The sequence below is a fragment of the Miniopterus schreibersii genome (assembly GCF_964146895.1).
Source record: "Miniopterus schreibersii genome assembly, chromosome: X".
Lineage (NCBI taxonomy): Eukaryota > Metazoa > Chordata > Mammalia > Chiroptera > Miniopteridae > Miniopterus > Miniopterus schreibersii.
In genome coordinates, this window is record NC_138104.1 from 97,464,650 (window position 1) to 97,489,125 (window position 24,476).

At 37.9% G+C, this 24,476-nt stretch overlaps 1 protein-coding gene across 2 annotated transcripts in view; it reads right to left on the minus strand.

Moving 5' to 3' along the window:
• The window catches only part of CDKL5 (cyclin dependent kinase like 5), a 148,696-nt gene that overhangs the window by 27,588 nt on the left and 96,632 nt on the right, over positions 1-24,476 (minus strand). For both annotated transcript variants that reach the window (XM_081126620.1, XM_081126619.1), the window contains exons 5-10: positions 21,928-22,064; positions 17,778-17,898; positions 15,855-15,914; positions 12,936-13,026; positions 9,877-10,066; positions 4,174-4,254 (exon numbers count right to left, since the gene is read on the minus strand). In XM_081126620.1, the coding sequence (XP_080982746.1) occupies positions 4,174-4,254; positions 9,877-10,066; positions 12,936-13,026; positions 15,855-15,914; positions 17,778-17,898; positions 21,928-22,064 (680 nt within the window). The remainder of the gene's footprint in view (positions 1-4,173; positions 4,255-9,876; positions 10,067-12,935; positions 13,027-15,854; positions 15,915-17,777; positions 17,899-21,927; positions 22,065-24,476) is intronic.

Consider the following 24,476-nt stretch of genomic DNA (forward strand, 5'->3'; position numbering starts at 1 on the left):
TCACTAATCAAAACATTATTTACATCATCATTCTAACATTTTAAATATTTTTGGAATAAGTATATAATCACATGAGAGAATACACATTCTTCATCTTTCTCCTGTCCCCCTCCATGGAGGCAGCCCACGTTACCAGTTTCTTGTGCATCCGTACATATCTCTATCTGCTCTGTGCATGTCTCTATCTGCTCCTTTTATTTTACCCAAATAGCATACACACAATGGTCTGCACTTAGTTTTCTTTCAACTGGACATTAGATCTTACAAGATCATTTCATATCAGTAAAGAGCTTCAACTCTATGGATGTACTTTTGGGTGTTTTTAGCAATTCCCTAATGATAAACATTTCAGTTTCCCTTCTTTTATTAGTATGAGCAATATTGCAACAAAAAACTTTATGACATGCTCTTAAATGACTATATAGAAGTTTGTGGTACGCATATAGCACAATTAATTAACCATGCTCCCACTGTTGGACACTTACATGGCTGTCACTTTTCACAGTTATAATTAATACTGTGATGAACACCTGAAATCTTTGCATATATCCACGATCCCTTTCAAAGGATAAACTAGAGATGGAACCGGTAGGTATGCAAACTTTTAAAGATTATTTTCTATGTGTTGCCAAATTACTCCCTAGGAAGTTTGTCTCAAACGATACTCCTCTCAGCAATTGAGAGTCTACCAATTTTCTGGCACTCACATCAACAGGCAGTATTGCTCTTTTTAGTACTTGTAAATTAGGTATTTTAAAAATAGCATCTCATAGCTCTTTTATTTTTTAATTTTATTTTATTTTACTTTTAATATATCTTTATTGATTTCAGAGAGAGGAAAGGAGAGGGAGGGAGAGAGAGAGAAACATCAATGATGAGAGAGTCATTGATCAAGCCCGAAACCGGGCATTCTCATAGCTATTTTAATTCATATCTTTGATGACTAGTGAGGTTGAATACTTTTATGTTTATTAGTTACTTATATCCTTTCTTTTCTTATTTTTCTGTGTATCTATTCTAACTTATGTGTTCTTTATTCTTTAAGGTACTAACCCTTTTACTTTGCACATATTCATTTCTTTTACAAATAAAATGTTCTCCTCTGATAATATTTATCTTAGTAATTGGACAAGATTTTAAAAGGTGAGTCATTATTAAAACTAGTTGGTTTTATTGATGAATTAAATAAATATATATAAAAACATAACCTACATAACCTAACACAACTCAATAGAGCACAGTGAACTTTGCTCTGAGTGACGGGCATTGTCCTTCAGAGAAAGGAAAAAGGGTAAAGTTCCAGCATTCCCAAATCCATCTCTAGATCCCTTTCATTGGTTTTGCCAACAGTAATCTCTTTGTGATCCACTCTCGAACACTGAGAGTAAATCTAGATTTGCTCCCAATAAGCCAGAATTCAATTTTAGACAACCACCTTTAACCTAGCATCACAGAAAGTTTGAGATGTGATCCTATCATATACTGAAACCTTCACTTTGGGCCAGAATCTGGAAACCCAAGCCATTGCTTACATGCAAGTGGATTTACATTCATGTTGACCCAGATACAACTCTAAAATTATCTCAATTCTTTCTTCTTCCTTATTAGAAAACAAAAACTGTAGAGGTATGTAACATGATTGTGGTCTCACTGGCAGTTAAAACAGTGAACATCAAAATGGTTTCAACGGCAGGATACTAATTAAAACAAAGGAAAGTCAGCCTCTGAGTAGTATTTTAAATTAGAAATACATTGAGATCTTTCAGAAGCCAAATATCTACTGGCATGAAGGTGCTGCTTTAATTTAAGATTATGAACAGTAGAAATTACTACATACATGCAAAGAACTATTTTTATATTTATGAATATAGCTGTTAATTTCCAAATTACCTGGAAGGATGAGGTCATTATGAGGAAAGCATAAAACAACATAATTTTTAAAAAACTAAAATAGAACCCATATAATTATGTAGCTATTCTTTAAGTTATCAGGGGCTTGGGTTAATTCTGGAGACTTGTATCCCCGCTAAAATGGCTGACATGTATAAACAGATGCAGAATGGCATGGCCACTTTAGGGACTTATATATGGGCAAAATTATCAAATCTACTTTAGGGAAAAGGCACAGAGAATACATTTCTCATGAAAAGGTAGATGGTAATGTTTATGTTTCAAATTCATTTTCAAAAATAATTAAAAGACAAAAGGAATAATTCTATTTATATTACTATTCAATAATAACAAGGCAATATTAATCTTTGGTGATAGAAATCACAATTGTGGTTTCCAGGAGTAGGGAGGGGTGGAGTGTAAAGTCTGAGAGAGGGTCATGAGGGGGTTTCTGGTATGTCAATAATTTTCTGTATCTCAATTTGGGTGGGGTTACACAGATATGCTTACGTTACAAAAATTAACTGAGATGTACACATAATTTGTATACCTTAGGAATATATTTTTCAATAAAATGGTTCTTTAATGTTCAGGAAATTCAAGGGTAAATATATTAAATAAATAGGAATCAGATTGTTTAACTCCCAAACTGATATAATTGCAGAGATTCAGGTTATCATTGTACTTTTATCTGTGCTAGATTTTACCAGGTACCATACACTGATGCTTGGTAATTACATTTGGTAATGATTTAACAAGGAAAGTTCAATTATTTTTAACTATAAAAAGACAAAAGGCAGAAAACATGAAATTGCATTTAACTCAGTTCTTCTACTGTATTCTATTACATTTTTAACATTACCAAATAATTAAGATCCTGATAAATAAATATTGATTGCATGAAAGAACATATTGACAAAACCCAACTGATTTAAGAGATAATTTATGCCTAATTAACTTGAAAGAGCCTTGAGGGTTCTTTTTTTAATAGCATCTCTCAATCTGTGTTCAGAAGAACACTAGTGCTGTGGAGTTTTATTTAAAAATGAAAAAGTATTCGGTATTTAATTAAATTTGGGAGATACTGGGTGAGAGAGAAATGCTTCTTTGCAGTGGGATTTCTGAAAGCCTTTATAGGTTAATGAATATGGTATGTGGCCTTTTCCAAAAGCTACACCCCCTCCTCCACGCTATTTAGTGTTCCTTGGCACAGATTAACATAGTCTAAAGCACAGCAAAGTTCTGAGAGCACTGCTCAGCAATTTCCAACTGTGCTAAGTATGCCTTTAAAGGCTATGCACAGTGTAACCACCTCTGATTTTGATGGTTGTCTGGGCATAAAACAAACGCGATCCATTAACAACTGTTTTTTAAAGGTCTACTATCAGCCCAGCCAGTGTTGCTTAGTGGTTCAGTGTCAACCTATGAACCAAGAGGTCACTGGTTCAATTCCCGGTCAGAGTGTGTGCCTGGATTGGTGGGGGGCTTGTGGGGGGCAGCTGATTGATGTTTCTCTTTAATTGATGTTTCTATCTCTCTATCTCTCTCCTTTCCTCTCTCTCTAAAAATAAAAAAAATAGCACTGCTTATGCACTGGCTGGCTGTAATGAAAGCTGGAGAAATATGAAAAAAATAGTTCTCACTCAAGGGGCTGACTGTCTACCAGGGAAGAAAAACATGAATAAGAACTGTGAGAACGTTTTCAGTAGTCCAGAGCAGGAAGACCTTCTGGACAGGGGCACCAGCGACAGGAGGAACACTCAGGCCCAGTACAAGCAGTGCTGTCAATTATATGTGTCAAAAGAATAGCCAGAAAGAGCCAAGTCTGGGAGAGAAGAGGCCAAGTTAGAAAAAGAACAGAATTAGGCTCACTGGTAAAATAATCTTATGGGAGGCTTTAAATATCATGTAAAAAATTGAGAATCTCTTTTCTTTCAACATTCATTTAAAGATTTGTTTTAAAACCTTATGCCTGAGCAGCTCTTGAGTGCTAAATCAATTTAATTATTTCTTTATATTTAGATTGTCATTATTCTGCCCATTTTTGGAATATAATTTAGGTATCTCACAGTCCTGTCTAGATGGGATGTTATAATACCAGATACTGCTGCAATTTTAAATAATTTCCATGCCTTTTAACATGATATAGTCCCCCATTATTCAGCATTATACATCTATTAACAAGATATTTAATTCATAAAAGCAGGCTACGGTCACAATTAAGACACAAGAGAACCCACAAACCAAAAGGCATTTCATACAGACAACACCAACTTGTCCCACCTTCATTAAGTCGAGTAAAACGCTGTTTAAAATTCCAAGGTATCTTCTCTCCAATGACTGAGGATGGTTAACAGCTGGAAACTAGAAGAACATGACACGGGTGTTAGCACAGGGGAAGGGGATGTGTGTGTACGTACTGTCCTTGCTAGAAAAGCAGTTACTGCCCTAGTGCCAATCAAAGTCACACTGATTTCACATGTTTATTACTTTTGCCATCTATGTATCTGAAGTATGGAGTCATAGAATTGGGTGTTAAATAACAGGAAAACTCACAGGTAAAAGATACTGACAATACTGAAGCACCCACAACAAACCAAAGTATAAAAATTTGAAACTGTATTTATCTAGTATTGTCTGCTTATATAGAGAATTCAGTTATGGTAGTTTATACAGAATTTCCCTGCTTATACAGACAATTCTTGTCTTTTTCACAACAAGATATCATTTACTTCTGAAAATTAGACAAGTAAAAAAAGAGAAAAAGAGAGGCCAGTTCCTCAAAGGCCACAGAAGTAGAAATAGTGAATTCAGGCACGCACTGTTATTGTTTTTAATATACTCTTTTCATGACCTGTTTTCAATCCCTTCCTCTATGTAAACTGGCACAGAAGGCACACAGGCTCCTAAATTAACAAATGTATTTTTAAGTAAAATGAGGGCAAGAGGGCAAGTTTATTTAGATGTTCTGCCCTTCCCTGCGCCAACTCACATTTCACAATGTCTAAGTGACGGCAAAGTGTTCGAGCCCAATTCCACGAACTCCCTCCCAGTGGGGGGGCTACTTCGCTTTTAATATACATTTCCTTTATACCAACATAAGAACATTTCAAAGTACCGAAATCCCTAAACATGCTAAATGAGCGGATGGGAGGACAGGGCATACGGGAAAATTCAAACGAGGCCTTTAGGAGTGACTGTGATCTCATGCCCACTCCGCCGGCAGGGCGGGAGAGAGGGTGGCTGAGGCCTAGCCCCTCACGCAAGCGCTCCCAGTCACGCGGGAAAGCAGTTAGCGCTGCACTGCGCAGCCATAAATTAAATGCCACGTGGAGCCCACAGAAAGGGGAGACCCAGGTGGTTTGCAGCTGTACAAGAAAGAATCCATAGCTAATATTTGAGCTAGGTTTTGAAAGACAAGAAAAATGTGAAGATAGAGAAAAGTAGGACGGCATCTTCTACACAGAGTAAGTAGAAGAAATGCCACGAGCTTAATTAACGCAGACACAAAGGCAAAGATCTTACACTGATTTCTGAGGGAAGTCATGCTACATGAGGTATTTTAGCAATTATCAGAGTTCTTATTTTAGAAACGAGGAAGGTGACGATCAAAAAGTTCAAATAAATTGTTCAAGGCAAGTCACACAATGAACAAGAAGCTGAACTAGTTTGCCCCCAAGTCTACGGTCCAAGCCACACTCCTTCCAAACCTAGACGCCTCTCCTCAGGGAGGTACAGAGGATCCTTTGGATGTTGTCAGAGCATTAATTACCAGCCAGCCCAAAGAGAGAGAGATGCCCGTCTTGCTGTGATAAAAGACTGTACTGGTACATCTTACTGAATATTTTGCTTATGAAGTCTGTCTTATGTTACCAGATACCCCTTCCTTTTTATTCCTCAGACTAACATTTCCTTGATATTAAATGCTGAAAGTCAAAAGGTATTAGAAATATTATGATAAAAAATGACCAAGCAAACTCCTAACTTAAAAAATGTATGGGCTTTTGAAAGAAAGCTACCATTCGAATTTGAGGTAATTCAACAAATAACCAAAACTCAAGCATAGAAGTTTAAAGCATCCCACTCAACAAGCCTTCCTTCCTTCCTTCCTTCCTTCCTTCCTTCCTTCCTTCCTTCCTTCCTTCCTTCCTTCCTTCCTTCCTCCCTCCCTCCCTCCCTCCCTCCCTCCCTCCCTCCCTTCTCTCCCCTTCCCTCCCTTCCCTCCCTTCCCTCCCTTTCCTTCCTCCCTCCGCCAAAGCAATGCAATGAGAGCACCTCCTTACTGAGCATTTGCTATGTTTCAGACACTGGTCTGCACATCTTTCATATAACATTTAACCTTCACAACAACCCCATTAGGTGGAACTTCTGTTATAATCATTTTACAAGGAAGGAACAGAGGCCCAAGAAACTTGCCTAGGGCCATTCAAGTAGTAAACATGGAGCCAGGCTTTGATCCCCACAGTCTAACTGCAGAGAGTATGCCCTATACTATGGGAGAGCAACTGTTACTCTTTCAAAATAATGCACACACCATTAGAGCAACATCTTGTTCATTTGCCAATCTCTACACAACTAAATCAAAATGCAGATAACATAAACTGGTTACTGGTGAGTCCATGTTTCGTATCAGTTGCAGGTCACACACCCTATGAGCTTAGCTGTCTGCTGCAGTCAGTCTCAAGTAAAATGATAAAGGAAGGCTGTCCCTCAAAAGATGTTAAACCTCTAAAAAGATTAAAGTGCTTTAGCTAAAACACCACACTTTCACACTAAAATGTGAAACTCTTAAGGTCTATAAAAATCAAAGTGTCATGAAAGTAGCAATTTCTCTGAAGGATATTTATAAGCAGTGTCGTAATGTGCTCTCTGGCATTTTATAGATAATACTGTTCAGTGAGGAAGTCTGTGAACAAATAGGACCACAGACAAATGAGTGTGGCCTACCTAATCCAAATGCTACTTGTTCTTCAATATCTATTTCAAACTTCCAGTTATCTAGAAATCATTGTTTAGTGAATCTAGTCAACTATGATTTCTAACTTTCCAGAATGTTTCACACTCCCATGGTCTCAACCATCTTGAGATGTATTAAAAAACAGTACAATGTAGTAAAGAATGTGGTACTTTATTATATACCATGCTTGATTATAAATTATAGTGTTTTCTAATTATTTCATGCACAAGCATTTTAACTCTTCAGCCAGTTTTGTAAGTTATTAAGGCCAGGTACCATGACAGATCTGTTTATACTCTCTTCAGAGAATCCAGCATAGAGCCTCCTCAACTAGGCAAAGAACAAGCAGCCAGTAGGCAAAATCTTGTGCTCTAGAAGTTAGTGTTAAAATCCCGAAGTCAAATATTCAATCATTTAATACTATTCCATCTAGTAGGCACTATTCTAGGTGTGCTGCGAATATAATGGAGAACATGATAATTCACTTCCTCGAGGACTTATTTAAAAGTAACTGCAGTGAGTGCGTGCTGCAAGAGAAATGACCGAAGTGCTGCAGGAGCACAGAAGGGAGAGTCATCAATTCCCTTGGAGGAGTCTAGAAGGGCTTTACTGGGGGCGGGGGGGGGGGGGGCGGGGGGGGCGGGCGGGTGGCAGCAGTGGCACATCTGGCATGAGTCGAGGAGGAGGGAGGAGGAAGAGCTTTCCAGGAAGTGAGGTGAGTGTTGGGAGCATTATAGAAATGAAAAATAGCACTATAGCCCAGCCGGTGTAGCATAGCAGTTGAGCACTGATCTAGGATCCAGGAGACCGCAGTTCGATTCCCAGTCAGGGCACATGCCCGGGTTTCGGGTTCGATCCCCAGCAGGGGGCATGCAGGAGGCAGCCAATCAATGAATGACTCATCGTTGATGTTTCTATCTCTCTCTCCCTCTCCCTTCCTCTCTCTGAAATCAATAAAGATATTTTTAAAAAACAAAACAAAATACAGCACTATAGAAGCAATGTGTCAAGGAAATGGTGAGGAGGTCAATGTGGCTGCAGAGCAGGGACAAGGGTCGATGAAAGGGTAGGAGACGACGTTAGGGGGCTAGGAGCAAGGGGTTCTTACTGCTACCCTAAGGGAGCTTAAACTTAATCAGCTATCCTGTAGGGGCTTTTAAACACAAAGATGAAATTAAACTTATGGTTTGAGGGAAGAGCATTCTACAGGCAATGTGAAAAGACTGAAGTGAAGAGAGAAAGTTGGAGTGATGAGTTTGGAAGCAGCTGTCAACAGGGCAGGTAAACGGTGTAAGAGTGAAAGCAGCATTAGAGTAGGAGAGAAGGGAAACAGAGTTGAACCTGAGTGCTGACAACACAGATTGGTTCAAGGGGTCATTCAAATACTTACTGAGTCCCACTAGATGTGCTGAGCTGTTAGGTGTTGGAAGTAGAGTGATAAAACAGATGATTTCTGCCCTTAGGGAGCTTATATTCTAGTGGTTGAGAACCAGTCAATTAATCGTTAACAAGTAAACAAAAAATACATATCATGATAAGTGCTATTATGGGGAAAAAGGGTGCTATGGAAGATAATAGAAAGGAGCTGGGGCGGCATGTTGAGGGGGCATTCTTGAAGCTGAGATTTATAAAATGAGAAGGGGTTACACAAGGGAAGTGCCTTTACTGGAAGGAGGCACAAGTCTCAAGTCCATGAAGTTGGAAAAACCTTGGAATGTTTATGAAAGCCAAAGAAAAAGAAAGGCAATGTGGTGAGAGTTTGGAGAAGGAAGGGAATGGAGAGCGGTATGAACTGAGGTCAGGGAGCTAGAAGGGCCTGGATCAGGCAAGGTGTCATAGGCTATGGGAAGGACTTTAGATGTATCCTCAGCAAAACAGGAATTCATAAATTATGAATAACTTTATGTATGAATAGATTTCCCTTTCTGCTAGACTGAGGGTGAGTCCTACCTATTGTCACATCTTTAGCATCTAGTATGATAAATGCTTAATAACTGTTAAACTCTGTACACCCTAATTTATGGTCACAATTTGGCTAATTTTGGGCTTACAAAAGCAAAAATAAAAGGAGAAAAGAGAAACTTGCTGGAGGTAACTCAGATTTGGAAGAGAGAGAAAAAACTGGAAGGAGATAAGAAACTATGCACTTCTGTTCACTCCTTTCTTTCGCATTCAGGAGTGGGTACTGTGTTGGAAACTCATGGGTGAGGAGGGGTGCTCTTCAAAGGGAAAAGAACTGAGGTCCAGAAAATCAAAGGATGAAACAAAGTGCTCTGCAAATGTCAAGAAAACATGGTTTGAGCATTATGCACAATGGCCACCACCAATTGGCATGCGGGCCCAAACTGGGTAGATGACAACTAAAAACGTAGTTTTGGGGGTAGATGGAAGAGAGAAGCAGCCTAAAGCTGGCCACTCCCATAAGGTGCGTCTGCAAGCTGGTTGTCCCTCATTTGGGGAAAGTTTATACTTTAAGACCTTTTTTAGTATATTCTCTGAGAAGTTTTATACAATGTTAGTCTAGAAAACGCTGCCAAGACCATATACGAATTTGAAAAGAAGACTTGATGTTTCACTGTCAACAGACAAACAAGAATTAGCCACAGGAACAGCACCCTTAAATCTGCAGAATGTTAAGTGTTCATAATCTTCCTCGAATCACTACAATGTGTTTGCTCAAGTAAGCAACAGCCATTTGTACAATTGTATGTCTTTTGGGGATGCTTAATATTTTGGATAAAGAAACATTCAGAGGTAACCAAAGTTTAGAATATAATAATACCCACACTAGAAAAGACTGAAAAATTGGAACATACAAATTTGGAAAAACATAACCTGTTCCCACTTTCAAATTCAGACCACTTTTGAAAATTCACAAATACTGTATATGATTCAAAAATAAAATGTTATAACGGGGATTATAAACATTGTAATGAGAAAGGGAATAGCTAAGCATTCCATTGTGTAATGAACAATGATTTAAATACTGCTGTGCTGGTTCCATTTTGGGTTTTCGCAAAACCTCTTACCCGGAGCCCATGGAATCGAGGATTACTGTAGAAGAGCTTCATCTGCTCAGATGGAAGTGGTCCTAGCACCTTCTGAATAGTAAAAAGTTGGTCAATTTCACTTTCTCCGGGAAATAAAGGCTGTCCATCACTAAGCTCCCCAAGAATACAGCCCACTGACCACATATCTACAGATTTTCCATAGGGAGCTCTGAAAAGCAAAGGGAGACATTATCTTGGCAACTGAAGACATACATTTTAATAATTTTCAAATTATTCTGAACAAATTCATGATTTAAAACACGTATATGTACTTGAAGAATTAAAAAGTGTTATGTGGAAAAAGGGAAGGCTAAGAAAAGGAATTATGGATATCCAAGTAAAAATTCAGAACACAAGTGAATAAATCTATGCTAACAAAACCATCAGTTTAATAACAATTTAGAAAGTATACATTAAGTTGAAATCTATTCACATCTGGGTGTATTTGGAACATGAATGGCTTAATAAACCTTAATACAGTGCACACGTCTGATAATACCTCACTTGGGGAATGAAATGTTACCAAGAAATTTATGTTCTATTTTCAACCTTTTTCATCTCATGGAACACATAAACTAATCACTAAATATATGACAAAACAATAGGTATAATTTTGATTGATTTACAAAAAATAATAATTACCTGCCCTCTTTGCTCCAAAGTGACTTTCATTAAGATGCAACTCTATTACACGACCTATATATTTATGGTTCAAGAGCATTCATACCACACAGCTATTGTTGTGTTGGCTGTTGTCATTTTTTTATTTGACAATCTAAGGGAAAAGAGGCTAGTGCCCCTGAATAAATAGTCAGGTACTGCGTGTTTTAAAAATTCTTGCAGCACACCCGTGTGCCATGGTACACCGGGTGAAAATCGCTGTTCTAGGTAATTATCCTTTAGCTCTCTAAATGTCAAAAAGTTACATCCTATCCATTTTTTGAGTTCAGTCTATTAAAATGTACTACTGAATTATGTGTCTTCTTTTTTTTACTATAATTGATTTTATTTTTTTAAATTTATTTTTATTGTTGACACTATTACAGATGTCCCCTATTCCCCCCTTTGCCCACCTCTTCCCAGCCCCTTTCCCCCTTCTTAAACAACAAGCACTGAATATTATTTAACCTCTGACTACATGGTCATAATTTCTAATAGCAAAGATTGTGCTAAGTTCTATTGTATTATTTACTTGAATCTATTTTTATTCTATAATGGGGCCTTATGATAGCTATTACCCTTAAAGCATTTTCCATTACTTAGGGGTTTAGCTCTCTTCTAGGATATGAGTTTACCAAAGGGCTTTAGGAGTGTTACTGTTATTAATAAATAGAGGATATACACAAAAATCTAGGCATCACCAAAACAGCATTATATGTATACCCCAATATCGAATGCCTTAAGTCAAATTATATATGGCAGATTAAGTAAGAAATCATATTTTCCTTAGTTTCAAACATAAATAATCTATGCTTTAAGAAGGGAAAGCCAAAATACAGTATCTCAAAAAAATGGAATAAAATTCTAGAATACCATAATGATATAGTAGTAATACAAAACTTTTAACAAATACTCTACATTAAAGCACTGTTAACACTGTACAGAATACGTTTCTAGGACAATAAATCACTGAACAATAAGTCAATATTTTATTTATCTCATTTCCTTCCCACAAAAACCTAAGAACCATCCTAGAAAACTTCATGTAGATTTTTTTTAGTAGCTTGTTCGAGAAGGAAAGATACTGATTTTTCTGTAATACCTATGACAGAGTAAATTGTGCTAGATGGAGAAACCTATGAAAAATCTCCACATACCCAGAAAGATTCCACATAACCACTACATATTATTTTTCTTCTGTCAACTGATTTGAATAATTTATACAGCTGAAACTATTTTGAATGTCAAAGACAAAGTCTTATGAATATACAAAAATGCAAATTCTTAATCTTAACCAAATATCAACTGATATCAATGGAATTTTTACACAAATAATATGGTTCTTCTACTACTACTTGCAATTATTAATTAGTGATATTCAAGTTGGATCAAATAAGTTGGAGTCCCTATCTACTTTTGGTAGCTTCCACATACAACCACAGTTTTCTGATAGGTATTATTAGGAGGCAAATACTCCCTGAAGTTTTGCAACAAGGCTGTCCTCAGAATTATCTTGTTGGGGCCATCTTATAGACAAAACCATATTATAAGGAGTCTCTCTACCATATTTGAATCCTCAGGTGGGGTTCTATGAATGATCTAATTTATACTCATTTCTTCTCTGGCAAACACTGTCCAGTAAATTCAAATTACAATCTGTCCCAAAAGAAAATGGACTATGCATCCCAGTGCATCCAGAGGTACACAGAAGAAACAGATGAAAACAACCTCTGTGGGCATCCACATTCTTAATGTAAAAGATTATTAATGAAGATGGTGGCAATAATTCCCCCCATTTCCGTACATCTCCCACTTTGTAATGTGACCCTGCCACTCCTCGCATCAACAGCTGGAATTTATTTCTTGATCCCTTGAATCAGGTCTTGACCATGCAATGTGCTTTGGCCAATGAGGCAAAAACCATGCAAACAGAGGCTTGAAAACGACTTTTGTTTTGGGGCTTGCCCTAATGCTGCAGGAAGTTCTGTTATCACACAAAGAAACTTGAACTACACTAATGGAGGATGAGTTCCCATGGGACAGAGATGGTCTGTCTCAGCTGAGGCCCCATAAACCAACCAGCCTCCAGATCACCCACAGACTGACTGTAGCTATATCAGGAACTCCCCACTGAGATCAGCAGAAGAACCATCCAGCTGAACTCAAATTGCTGAATCCCCCAAATCAGTGCCACTCAGAATGGTGAACAAATAAAATGGTGTTGTGTTTTATGCCATTAAGTTTTGGGGTGGTTTGTTACACTGGAATAGGCAACTGGTATTTAATTAACTGACGTTATTTTCCATAGATGATCCCAGAGCTAATGATATAGGATCAGAAGATATGCAGATGTCATTCAATTTGGGAAGGTAACTCACCCAAGTAAGAGTTCTGGGGACCGATACCACCTGGTGGCCACATACTCTGTATAATTAGCATTATTGCCTTCTGATAGATTCCGAGCAAAACCTGAAAGATAGCAAAGCCCAAAGGTGTAACTGAAAAATAAATAATAATTTCATGCTGGCAAAATATGTCAGTGCTAGCAATATTTTATAGGAACATCAAAAGAACATAATGACTGGTATTAATGGGCTGTTTATTAATAGCGTCCTTGTTACTTTAAAAGGTTAGTCCACTGTTTATATGTCAATTAAAAATATATATTCACTAAAAAAACTAGTCTCTCCCTCTGATAAAAAAATCCAAATTTTCAAAATCATCCCATGTTTTAATAAGCATTCACAGTATATTTTTAAAATAGTTCTCCCAATAAATACAAAACTTAAGAACAAAATTAAGTCTCACAAAAGCCAGAAGTCAAAGCTAAACTAGCATATCACAGATAGTCATTATATTTTGCAATGTGGAACATTCGTGGTATTTGTATAACTACTGTTGCTGATCAGTTCCAGCCATTATATAAACAAGTAATGGTTGGCGATGGAAACAAAGCAGGCCAAAATTATTTTCATCTCCAAATGTGACTGAGAAGCATATTAGAGGTATCTTAATTACCTTGTAGACTCTATTACTATTTCCCCCCAAAACCCTTTCAAGAGGTTTTAGGGTCACAAAATAAACCAGCAGGTAAGTTAATTATACATCTAACTCACCAAAAGCAATATGGATTCATTGTGACTAGCTATAGAGAACCAGAACATTAAAATTAGGGGTAAAAATTAAGGTGTATATCAGTTTTGCAAAATAGTATTTCTTAAAATGCAACAGTAAAAAATAAAAACCACCACCACCACCAAAACAAAAATACCCCTAACTTCAGTTAATCAATACTTCTTTGTAAGATACAGTTTGAAGAAATATTCGCATTTTTGAATGGGGTTGTTCCAGCTAAACAAAGGAGCTACATGCTCCGGGAGGGAAGGCAATTAGGAAGTCCTCACAGGGGATGCCCAGAGCACAGTGGTGCTGCCGTGCAGAACTTCTGGACCATTTCAAATGGTCTTTTCTTTAAATGACGCTAGACCAGGGATACTCTTTTCCTATTACTAACCATTCTACAGGCATCTTTTATAACTTGGTTAACAAATTTCAGTAACTCTGGAGTTTAAGCAGGTCACCAACTCCATAGTTCGTGGACACACAGTAAAGGGTCTATGAGGTGCACAAAGTCTCAGTACTCGGTGGTTACCACAATTATGGATAGGAAGTCAAAAAGAGATATTATTTCTGAAAATCATAATGCTAAGGAAATGCTAAAAATGCCATGATCAAAATCTTTTCAACATAGTGTTCAGTATTTTCTTTCTATTCTGCTAAGCACTTCTTAAAATGTTTAGGATACAGCAGGACTCTTCTCTGCAATATTCCTTATCATAAAGCATGAAGAAAATTAAGTTCTTCAAGCAAGCAGGTTCAAAATATTCAAATTATTTGAAAACATTGGGTAAAAACAGCTACACATGCTCCCATTGCTACACTGGACAAAATCGGTCATTCTGAAGTGAATTCTTGGAATGTTTCCATGTCTCGCTTGAGTGCTCCATCTCCTAAGTACTGATCTAACTTTTGTTTACAAAAAGAAGTGTCTTCTCATTTATATGGAGGTTTACATTGTATGTGATTATATTTGAATATCTGAAAAAATAACATTTAAAAAAAGTCAAGTTATTTTTCAACATATGGATTAGACAAAAGCACAATTTACAAAAGTGACTCATGACTTAACCTATATTTTTAAAACTTTTCTGAGTTATTTTAATTTAAATCTTTAATAGTATTTAATACAGAGTTTTATACATGGGAAACAATACAGAATTTTTTGCTAGAAAACTTGAAAACTTCCTTATACACTCAACCAGGAGCTGGAGTATTACAAATCAATTACTAATCTCATTCACTGAACATTTAAAGAGAATAGAATTGTTCTTAACTGTCTTTTGAACTTACAGATATAAAACTTTCATATTTACACCATACACAAGTGTGTATTTACATAGGCATATTTTCAGTGTTTATGATTATGCCTAAAACAATTTCTATCAGCACTGAAAAGACTTTTAAAAATTTTTTTATCCTACTCAAACCAGAAGGCTACAGTGGTATTTCCTAGAAAACTCCTTCTGGGGTCACTAAGTGTTGGACTTATGAATATATGCACATGCATGTATTTGTTTTGAATTTTCATTAAATAACTACCGCATGATTAATTTTTAAAAAGAGTAGACAATACTATGTAGAGCAAAGAGAGTACAGTACTCTTCCTGAAATAAAATTTTCAACATACGACCCAATGGAATGTTCCTTTGCTACTTTAAGTCAAAACATAAAAAATACTTTTAATATGCCTGTAATAACTACCTAGGTGTTATATTAACTTAATTCTGTACAGTAGTACCCCCACATTCCAAGACACACACCCCCAGGGGATGCCTGAAACCACAGATAATTCCGAACCCTATATGTGCTGTTTCTTCCTCGACATACATACTTTTCACTTAAAAGCTTTTTACAGCTTCTCTTGTGCATTGGGGCCATTATTAAGTAAAATAAGGGTTACTTGAACACAAGCACAGGTGTACTGAGATAGTCGATCTGATAACTGAGACAGACACTGTGATTCACATCCCAGGAGAGATAGAGCAGGAAAGCGTGAGATTTCATCACACTACTAAGAACGACACACAATTTAAAACTTATGCATTCGTTATTTCTGGCATTTTCCATTTAATATTTTCAGGCCTCAGCTGACCCTGGGTAACTGAAACCACAGGAAGTGAAAATGCAGATAAGGGAGAACTACTATACTTCAAGGACTCAATTTCTTTTCAACTTACCGAAGTCACACAGCTTCAAAACATCATTGTGGCTGATTAAGAGATTTTCTGGCTTTATATCTGGAGCATTAAGATTAAAAAACAATTATTTAAAAATGTCCCATGTACTGCTGATTGACACCATTAGATCACTATAACAGCAGCTAACTAGAAATATCCAGTGATTTGAATAGAAACCTACGGCAGTGAAAACAGAGTAACACATTTTATGTTGGTACATAAAAGTTTTCATTAACTTCTCTTCTTGAGGAGCATGCAGACCACAATTTCAAAAATATTTCCCCCCTCAAATCTTAAAGGCATTAAATTGCATTTCTGAAAGGAATTTAAGAATGATTGAATCTAGGCCACCACATTTTAAGGAACTATTTTTGCTTTATAAAATACTAATAATACAAATTTTCAGAGACAGAATATAAAATGCTTACACCCACAAGATACCTGAAAAACCCACATGAGAGCAAGTACCTAGTATTATATTTACTAGAGGAAAAATACATATAAGATACATTTTCTGTTATGATTTTCTATGTAATTTCTATATTTACATATCTCTTTAGCTTTTCTATGTGGTTCACAGTTATAAATCTCTAGTGCTGAGGCTATATTGAATGAGTCAAGTTAAGATTTCTCATTTTTTCCATGGATCTTTTGAAAATGTGGTGGGAGTTGAGGAGTAGAAATAAGTAACATAGAAAATGCAGTTTAATTCCTCCCTTGGGAGGCATCTCACAATTGCATTTTTAGAGTACACATCATCTATATCACATGGTAGAGATGAAAATGGAGAAAGGGAAGGGGTAGAAATGAAATCTGTAGATTTCAGAATCATGGTTTCTATTGCTAATTCCCAACCATTGATTCACTATACATTTAACCAAATCACTGTATCACTATGGAAATGAAGCTAAATCAGTTCCTTATTAATACCCTCAAACTATATAGTATAGACTGTTATTTTACCCTAGACACTAGATTTCCAGCTGACTTGGAAATCTATCCATGCCACCCTTGACAAGTAACTGCTATGAAAGTCAAATGCAAGAGAATTATCAACTGTCTCTAAAAATAATAGGCGTTGGCATTCTTCATAAGGTATTCTTAAAGTGAGACAATCTTTAAAGTGATATCCTTGTGTGTCTATATAAGTCAATTAAAACTTAGCATTCACTTATTTGATAATTCAAAGACAAGAAGTGGATATAGCACACATCTTTTAGCTTCACTGTTATATCAACTTGTGTCCCATTATTATAAAACTCTGGAATGCAAGTGAAATTATCAGAAGATGAATGGTGTGGAGTTAAAGACGGTGCTGAGAAAGTAATTTCCCTTTTCATGGCAATAAAGGACAAAACAGGTTATGGAAGTATAATCATGGCCTTTATGTGAGGTTAATCATGCGTGCAACTTGCAACAATGGGCACTTTTCAGTAACAGGTAGAGGAAATTAGGAGGTGAAGGTACAGACTGGAGATCTTGGTCTCCAGGGGAGTGAGCAACGACTGGGGGGGGTGGGGGGGTCAGTGACTTAGGGATTATCTCTAAAGCCTGATTGGGGTTTAACATTACCTGGTCTACCTGAAGGACCAAAGGCAATGGAGAGCCCCCCTCCCAGTAAGCTCCGAAGTTCACTTCTGTTGAGTTCTTTATAACACTGCGTGTTTCTACAGTTGAGAGTTAATACAGTTATACAAACACAAACATCTCACCATACTATCCAAGCAAATTTGCCGTGCATCCTTTTTGTGATACAAAAGGAGACTTGGAAGGCAAACAAAATACTTTCAAAATGTATTCAATTTAAATGCAATGTCAGTGTCTATGGAAATATTATTATGATAGTAATATGTGAAATATTTTATTGTTAACTTTATTTGATGTTTTCTTTAATATGTTCTATTTCAAAAATTCCATACTTACCCCTATGAACAATATCATTCTTATGGCACCAGTGAATAGCTTTGATTAGCTGATAGATATAACTTTTTACTTTTTCGGGTGGAACTCCATTTGGCATTTCTTCCAGCAATTCAAGCATATTCTAAAAATCAAATAGGGAGCCATTAATCTCCAAAATTAGGTAGGCCCATAAATCATATATTAACAGTTTTAAAAAGCACCTTGGATGATAACTCATCCAATACACAGCTTGCATTTAAAAATTTTTCTGCTTTTCATCTATAACCTTTTTCATGAAGCAGGATATTATATTAAATCAAGGTTCTTTTTAAAGAGAATTTCCTACTCCCCAGTATTGTCCCAAATAATAACCCTGTGCACTTTTCACTCTCCCTAAAACCTTTCGGGCATCATTTTACCAGTTTTCAAAGGAAACAATACAAAGTAGAGATAAGACAATCTAATGTATAAAGCGGGGGGGGGGGGAGGTCATTTTAATAGTGCATTGTGCATCTTTAATATAACTTTGCAATAAAATCAAGCCTTGAAAATATTCCTGGGAGACCTTGAGAACAGTCTTAAAAGAAATAATCCCTAAGATTAGCAGTGATCAATACAATCAGTATAAAAATTAAAACAGGCTAGAAAATACTGCTGAAATAAAAATTCACAGACTCCAAAAAATCAGTCTTGAAAAATCTCAGTCTGGAGTGACCATTCGAAAATTTATGGAAATTTTTTATTAAGTACAAACTCCAGTTAACCAGCCTCACTAAATTCCCAGATTAACCAAACATTCTCCATTCCCTCTGTAAAGCACAAGGCTAAGGCTCACAGCACTGTTCAAGTTTACTGTTTGTAGATGACCATCTAGGACAATAGTTCTCAAAGTGTGACCTGTGGTTCTCTGGCGGTGGTCTCAGACATTGCAGAGGGCTCATGAAGTCAAAACTATAGTCATAATAACACTCAGCCTTTTCCACTATGCTGGCATTTACACTTATGGCACAAAGCAACGATGCGTAAGTTGGTGGGTAGCATGAATGAAGGCTTTGGATTCTTCAATGCCACACCCATGCAGTTAAAATAAAAACAAGCCAGTTTTCATTAAGGATGTCGGTGATGAAACAGTAAAAATTACCACTTTTATTATATTTCAATTCTCGAGTACATGTCTTTTTAGGGATCTACATGATAAAGTGAGGAATACACATAAAGCACATCAAAGTGTGATGGTCGTCTTGAGGAAAAGCACTTGGGCAATTGAGCTGCAAACTGAACAAGCCACTTTTCTTGTGGAACACCATTTTTTACTTGAAATGACTGACACTCAAACGTATCTATGTTATTTAAATGAGTTCATAAATCGTTTTCTATTGTTCAGTCTGACTTCTAATATGAGAAATATTAATATATAAAACTCACATAAATAAAATGCTCTTAGGGTTCCCAACAATGTTTAGAAGTGTAAAGGAGTCCAAAGACCAAAAAGTTAGAAAACCGCTCTTCCCATACAACATACAATTTTGTTCTCACCAGTCAAGTCGTGTACATATAAACAGTCAGCTTTTGTTTACAACACAGCCATACCTATTTATAACAGATGCATTTGTTATTTTAATATAACTAAATATCATATAAACCAATGAAATAATGTTTTAAGGAAAGAGAGTTGCTATTTATAAGAAAATTAAGTTTCATACTTTGGAAAGACTTAGTAAGGAAAGCCAACAAACATACTAGCCTCTAATCAAATGTGAATGCAACAATCATGAAACACTGGCAAGGATGGGGTGAGGTGGCGCTCAGGAGTCTGCACTGATCTTGCTTGGTGATGTTTTGAAGCTTTTGCTTCACTTTAAAGAAGCTGGCACAGGATATTGTAGTAGATGCATCATGGGTATGATGTATGCAAGAAAGACCCATCAGAACACCAATCAGAAGATTAGTACTCAAAAGGCCTTGACCCTACCTCTGAAGGTGGGAAATCTATATTTATTTATTTTAAGTTCAAGGAAAATGTTTAAAGTACATATACACCATTTTTTAAATGACTCTCCACTTGAATTGCCTTTTTCAATTAACAAATGCATAGGAGGTCCCAAAGGCACAGGAGGACTAGAAGGGCTTTGTAATAGAGAAAATAAATTGTCTCATTTCAGAGTCAACACTAAATCCCTCCGTGGCAGAGAGGAATTCACTCTTCTCTCACTCCACAGTAATACAATTTGTAAGCAGATGTATAGGTGGCCAGAATGAAGAGTAAGTACATTGCCCCTCTGCCTTGCAGCTAATGTGGCCATGCAACTAAGTCCTGGCCAGTGGGATGTGATAGCTGGAGCTCTATCATGACTGTGAGGACAAGGGCCCATCTCAGGGGTGGTGAGCAGGAGGCAGAAGCAACCGGGGACTCCTGCGGCTGCCGAGTTACCATACCAGCCCTGTACTGCCCACCTTTGCACTTGTATGTGAGAAAAAAATTTGTTTCGTTTCAGCGCCTGTGATCCTGCATCTGTTACAACCCCCTACCCTTAGAGCATCTTGCTCCTTGCCCTTTTGAGAGTCATCAATCCTTAGGCACTGCCACTGACGGGACTGAGTGATGGTCACCTTCCACTGAAAAAACACAGGGCCAGGGCAAGAATCCCAGACCTGGGGGTCAGAGGACTGGAGTTCTGATAGCAGCTCTGCCTCGTACCAGCAGACAAGTCTTAGATATAACAGACTGTCTGAAACAAAGAGATGATTTCTGCATTTGTTCTTACTAAATGTTATCAATCATGAACAATCATGAGTAGAAGAGAAATAAAAAGGATAAACTGAAATAGCTGTCAGAATTTTATTATTTGGCAGTGAACACTGCAAAGGGCATGATTATTTTTGACAACTGAAAAATAATTTAAACAGCATCTGAGTTTACAGCAGTCCTTTTTTTATAACTTTAAAAAAATATAAAATTTCAGTTTTATTTTGGGAAGGTCCCTTAGGAAAATACCTAAATTGACACAGAAAAAGAGACCTTAAAATAAATTTTAGGGGGAAAATCCTCATAGAACAGTGTTTACAACAACAAAGAGCCTTGTAAGTTTTCAACTTTTGCTTGTAATGAAGCTACTGTATATTTTTTTCATTAGAAAAAGAGTGTGTAAAGGCTGAATTAATTTGGAAGCCACATTACTGGTCAGCCATCCTAGCAGCACTGCTTCCCATTTCAGGACGATGACAGTGGTGGTGGTGATGCTGTCATTTATGCCATAGAAAGCACCTGGGACTGACCTGGAGCAAGCATAAACTTCTCCAGTCTCAATCTTCTTTAGGTAATAGCAGGAAATCAGCAGAGCCACCCATTTAATGATCAAGGTAACCTTTAAAGGCCCATCTGGCTCCAGTTTATTTTCCTCTTGTTAAGGCACAGATTTAAGTCCTTGACAATAACCAACTGCTGTAGGTCAGCTGCTGTCCAAGAAAATCATAGGCACATAAAAAGGACTCCTGCAGTGTACGTTTGCCCTTAGGTCCCATCATTAAAGCTGTCACTAACAGTTAACAATTTTTAAAAAGTATACTAAAGCCAAGTACACAGACAACCCTAATGTGTGATTTTCTTCTTTTCTCTCATGCTTCCCATTCCGTTACCTGTGGTCTCACCTGCCTACCTCCTCAAGCCTCTCCTTATGCCTCCTGGCACACCTTCCCTCAAATACAGCCAAAGCACTGGCAACTCACAAAGGCTGCTCATGAGCCCACCCATTCACCGCCATCAGTCTGATTCAGCCACTCATCCTATGCTTGTGAGGTGTCTCACGAGTACCTCTACCATCCTGTACCATCACTGCCCATTTATTTGTCTCTCCCTCAGTGGCCTTGCTTAGGCTTAATTAAAATAAACCAAGTCTAAAAATTATTTGCTGAACACAGATTCTCAGGCTTCAGGAGCCAAGTCTATACACTGTTTAAACTTAACATTAGATCTATACAGTTAAATTGCATAAAACCCGTCAGTATATTTCAGGACTCCTCTAATGATTATGGGTAATGCTTTCTATTTTGAAAGTCCTCAGATTGTGAGAACATTGACAAATCATACTAGATAATACTTCCTTGCCTGGGTCAGAAACAGCCCTAAATAGAAGACCCAGGCAAATCTCCACAGCATCAATGAGTGACTTACTTTTTCAACATACTCGAACACCAAGTATAATTTCCCCCTCCGACGAAAAGCTTCTTTCAGCTCCACGATGTTTTCCTGTTTGAGAGTGCGAAGCATTTTAAGCTCTCGTAAAGTCGTTTCCTTGACCTCTTCATTTTCTAGAATGTAAACAACGGTGAATAGAGTAAATTAAACCTTTCAAACTACTGTTCAAAAGAATTCTAAGAACTCTGAAAACATACTAATTTCCCTTTCCAATTTGAGCACTTCTGCGTAAGAAGTCTAAGGATGACATTTTAAATGTCACCTTTTCTTCTTCAAAGGATCAAGAGTAAGAAGCGTCAAGAAAAGGCTTACTTGACCAGCATGAACTTAATTTCCTGCTTGAATGTGCTTAACCTCCTTATTGTGAAGTGCATGTGTAAAACAGAGACTTCCAGGTACCACAGATGAACACGTTGTCAGTTTAACTGTACTAGTACACTCTGAGGAAGGAGTTTAAAAGGGTAAAAAGGAATCAACCATATCAGTGTACAGAGGTGCCTCTATGCAGCACCTGTAGCGGTTGATGTTATTGAGTTTGGCCTGAAACTTTGGCTTAAAAGAGCATTTCATTTCTCAGGCTGCATGTGAGTCACCTCAGTGAGCAGAGGCCCAGTGCCAGGCATCCACAATGCAGTGCACAGTCAAGTTGCAGGGAATTCTAAGCGTGTCTGATCTTCTCTCAGAACAGCAGCTACTGGAGGTTCCTGCCATCCTCCTGTGGCAGGTCCATCTGTCCATCCCAGATGGTGTAGCTGTACTGGGGTGGAGAACTTATGCTGAACCAACATCCCTTCCATGTCATCAACGTCACTCATGATAACCCCCACAGACATGGAGGAAGGACGGAAGTCACATTAACCTGAATGGATTCATGAACAGGGCTCCAGAGAGGGGAAGGTAATATTTCGTTTTAAATGAGTTTTTATGATTAAGCCAGGGAAATTCTAACGACCATGCTTACGTACATGTACACAAAGATACAGTTTCATAATCCCTTATCAGTCTAAAAACTGAACACTTTTTCTAAGTTTATGGCAAATCTCTTTAAAGGCAAAACTTAACCGACATGAGACCACTTGTAGTCTTTGTGTATGCATCCCACTTAGTGTGAATATTCTTATGCTGTGCTTTAGAAGCAGTACCTGATTACAGCGTGCCAAAGTAACATGCCACGTTTTCATTCTAAAATCCCAAACTTATAAATTCTGAAACACATCTGGCCCCCACAGTTTTGGGTAAGGGTCAGAATCCTAGCTTGGGAGTCTAAGTTGTGCAACCCTCAGGTTCAGGCATGCCTGGGAGGGGGGAGAGAAAATGGAGTTTGGGGCTAGAAGTGACAAAGATTAAGGTGCCTACTAGGAAGAAATACTTCCTAAGCAAGATACACAGGAGGAAAAAGCCTGAAGGGGCCAAAGGGGGAGGGGAGATCCAAATGCAGTACCAGGAGTACTTTTCAGATTATTTTCTATCCCAACTCCCGGTCAAATTGAGTTTAAAGAAAGGAGAATGGTTACACAAATGAAAAGATTCTCCCACTTCAGCAAGAAAACTGGTGGAGAAGGCTGGAACTCAGATTAGGAGAGGGCAGAGAGAGACACTGCCTATCAGAAAGAAGGCAAGAACTAGCAGTAGTTAAGGCCAAGAGTGGGCTTAGGCATCGAAGCAGCCCAGCCCACGTCAGGGGTGCTCACAGAGCCCACATCAGTGGAAAAGAGCATGACACAGTGGGGCCACCACCTGGCAGTAGGGAGGAACCATGTGTGATGTGATCCGAGGACTTCCCAAAGCAGCTTAGAGGGTGGGGCAGGGGGTGGGGGATAGGGCACAAAGGTCCAGGTGTTCTGCTAGTTGGGGCTGAGCCAGAGAAGTGGTGTCTTGTGACTGTTAGAACTGCTAAAGCCTAGGGAACCTTAAAAGCCTTCAGTCTTATGAAGAAGGCTAAATCTGCTTCTCTGCTATCCCATCTGAGTTACTCTCCAGGTTGGGGTAATCAAACAAAAATTCACCTACCTTTAAGACATAGAAAGCCGCACAGATCTCAGTAAGAAGCAACTGGTCTTGATTTAGCAACTAGTAAATATATTGATGACTCATGACCTGGTCCCTGCCTACTTTTCTATCCTCACCTCATGCCCCCCTTCCCCTGTCCCTCTCCCATTAGTCTTTCAGTTCCCCAAACAGCCTCAAACTTTATTTTTCTACCTTCGGGCCTTTGAACTTGTTCCCTCTGCCTAGAATTCTCCTTCTACTCCAGCAATGGCTCCTGCGTTTTAGCTTAAATGTCACTCCTTACGAGCCGTGCACAGAGCACTAAACCAAAGCCGGCCTGCATCCCCATTAGTCCTTTTCACAGAACGCTGAAAGTTTCTTTGGGACCTTCACAGGATCTTTTTACTTATGTACAAGTATTTGTTTGCTTACTGGTTTACCATCTGTGTGGCCAACCCTGCAAACCGAGAGCTCTAGGACAGGCCTTCGTTCTTCTGTTCAACCATATGCACCCAACAACCTAGGACTGTACCTGT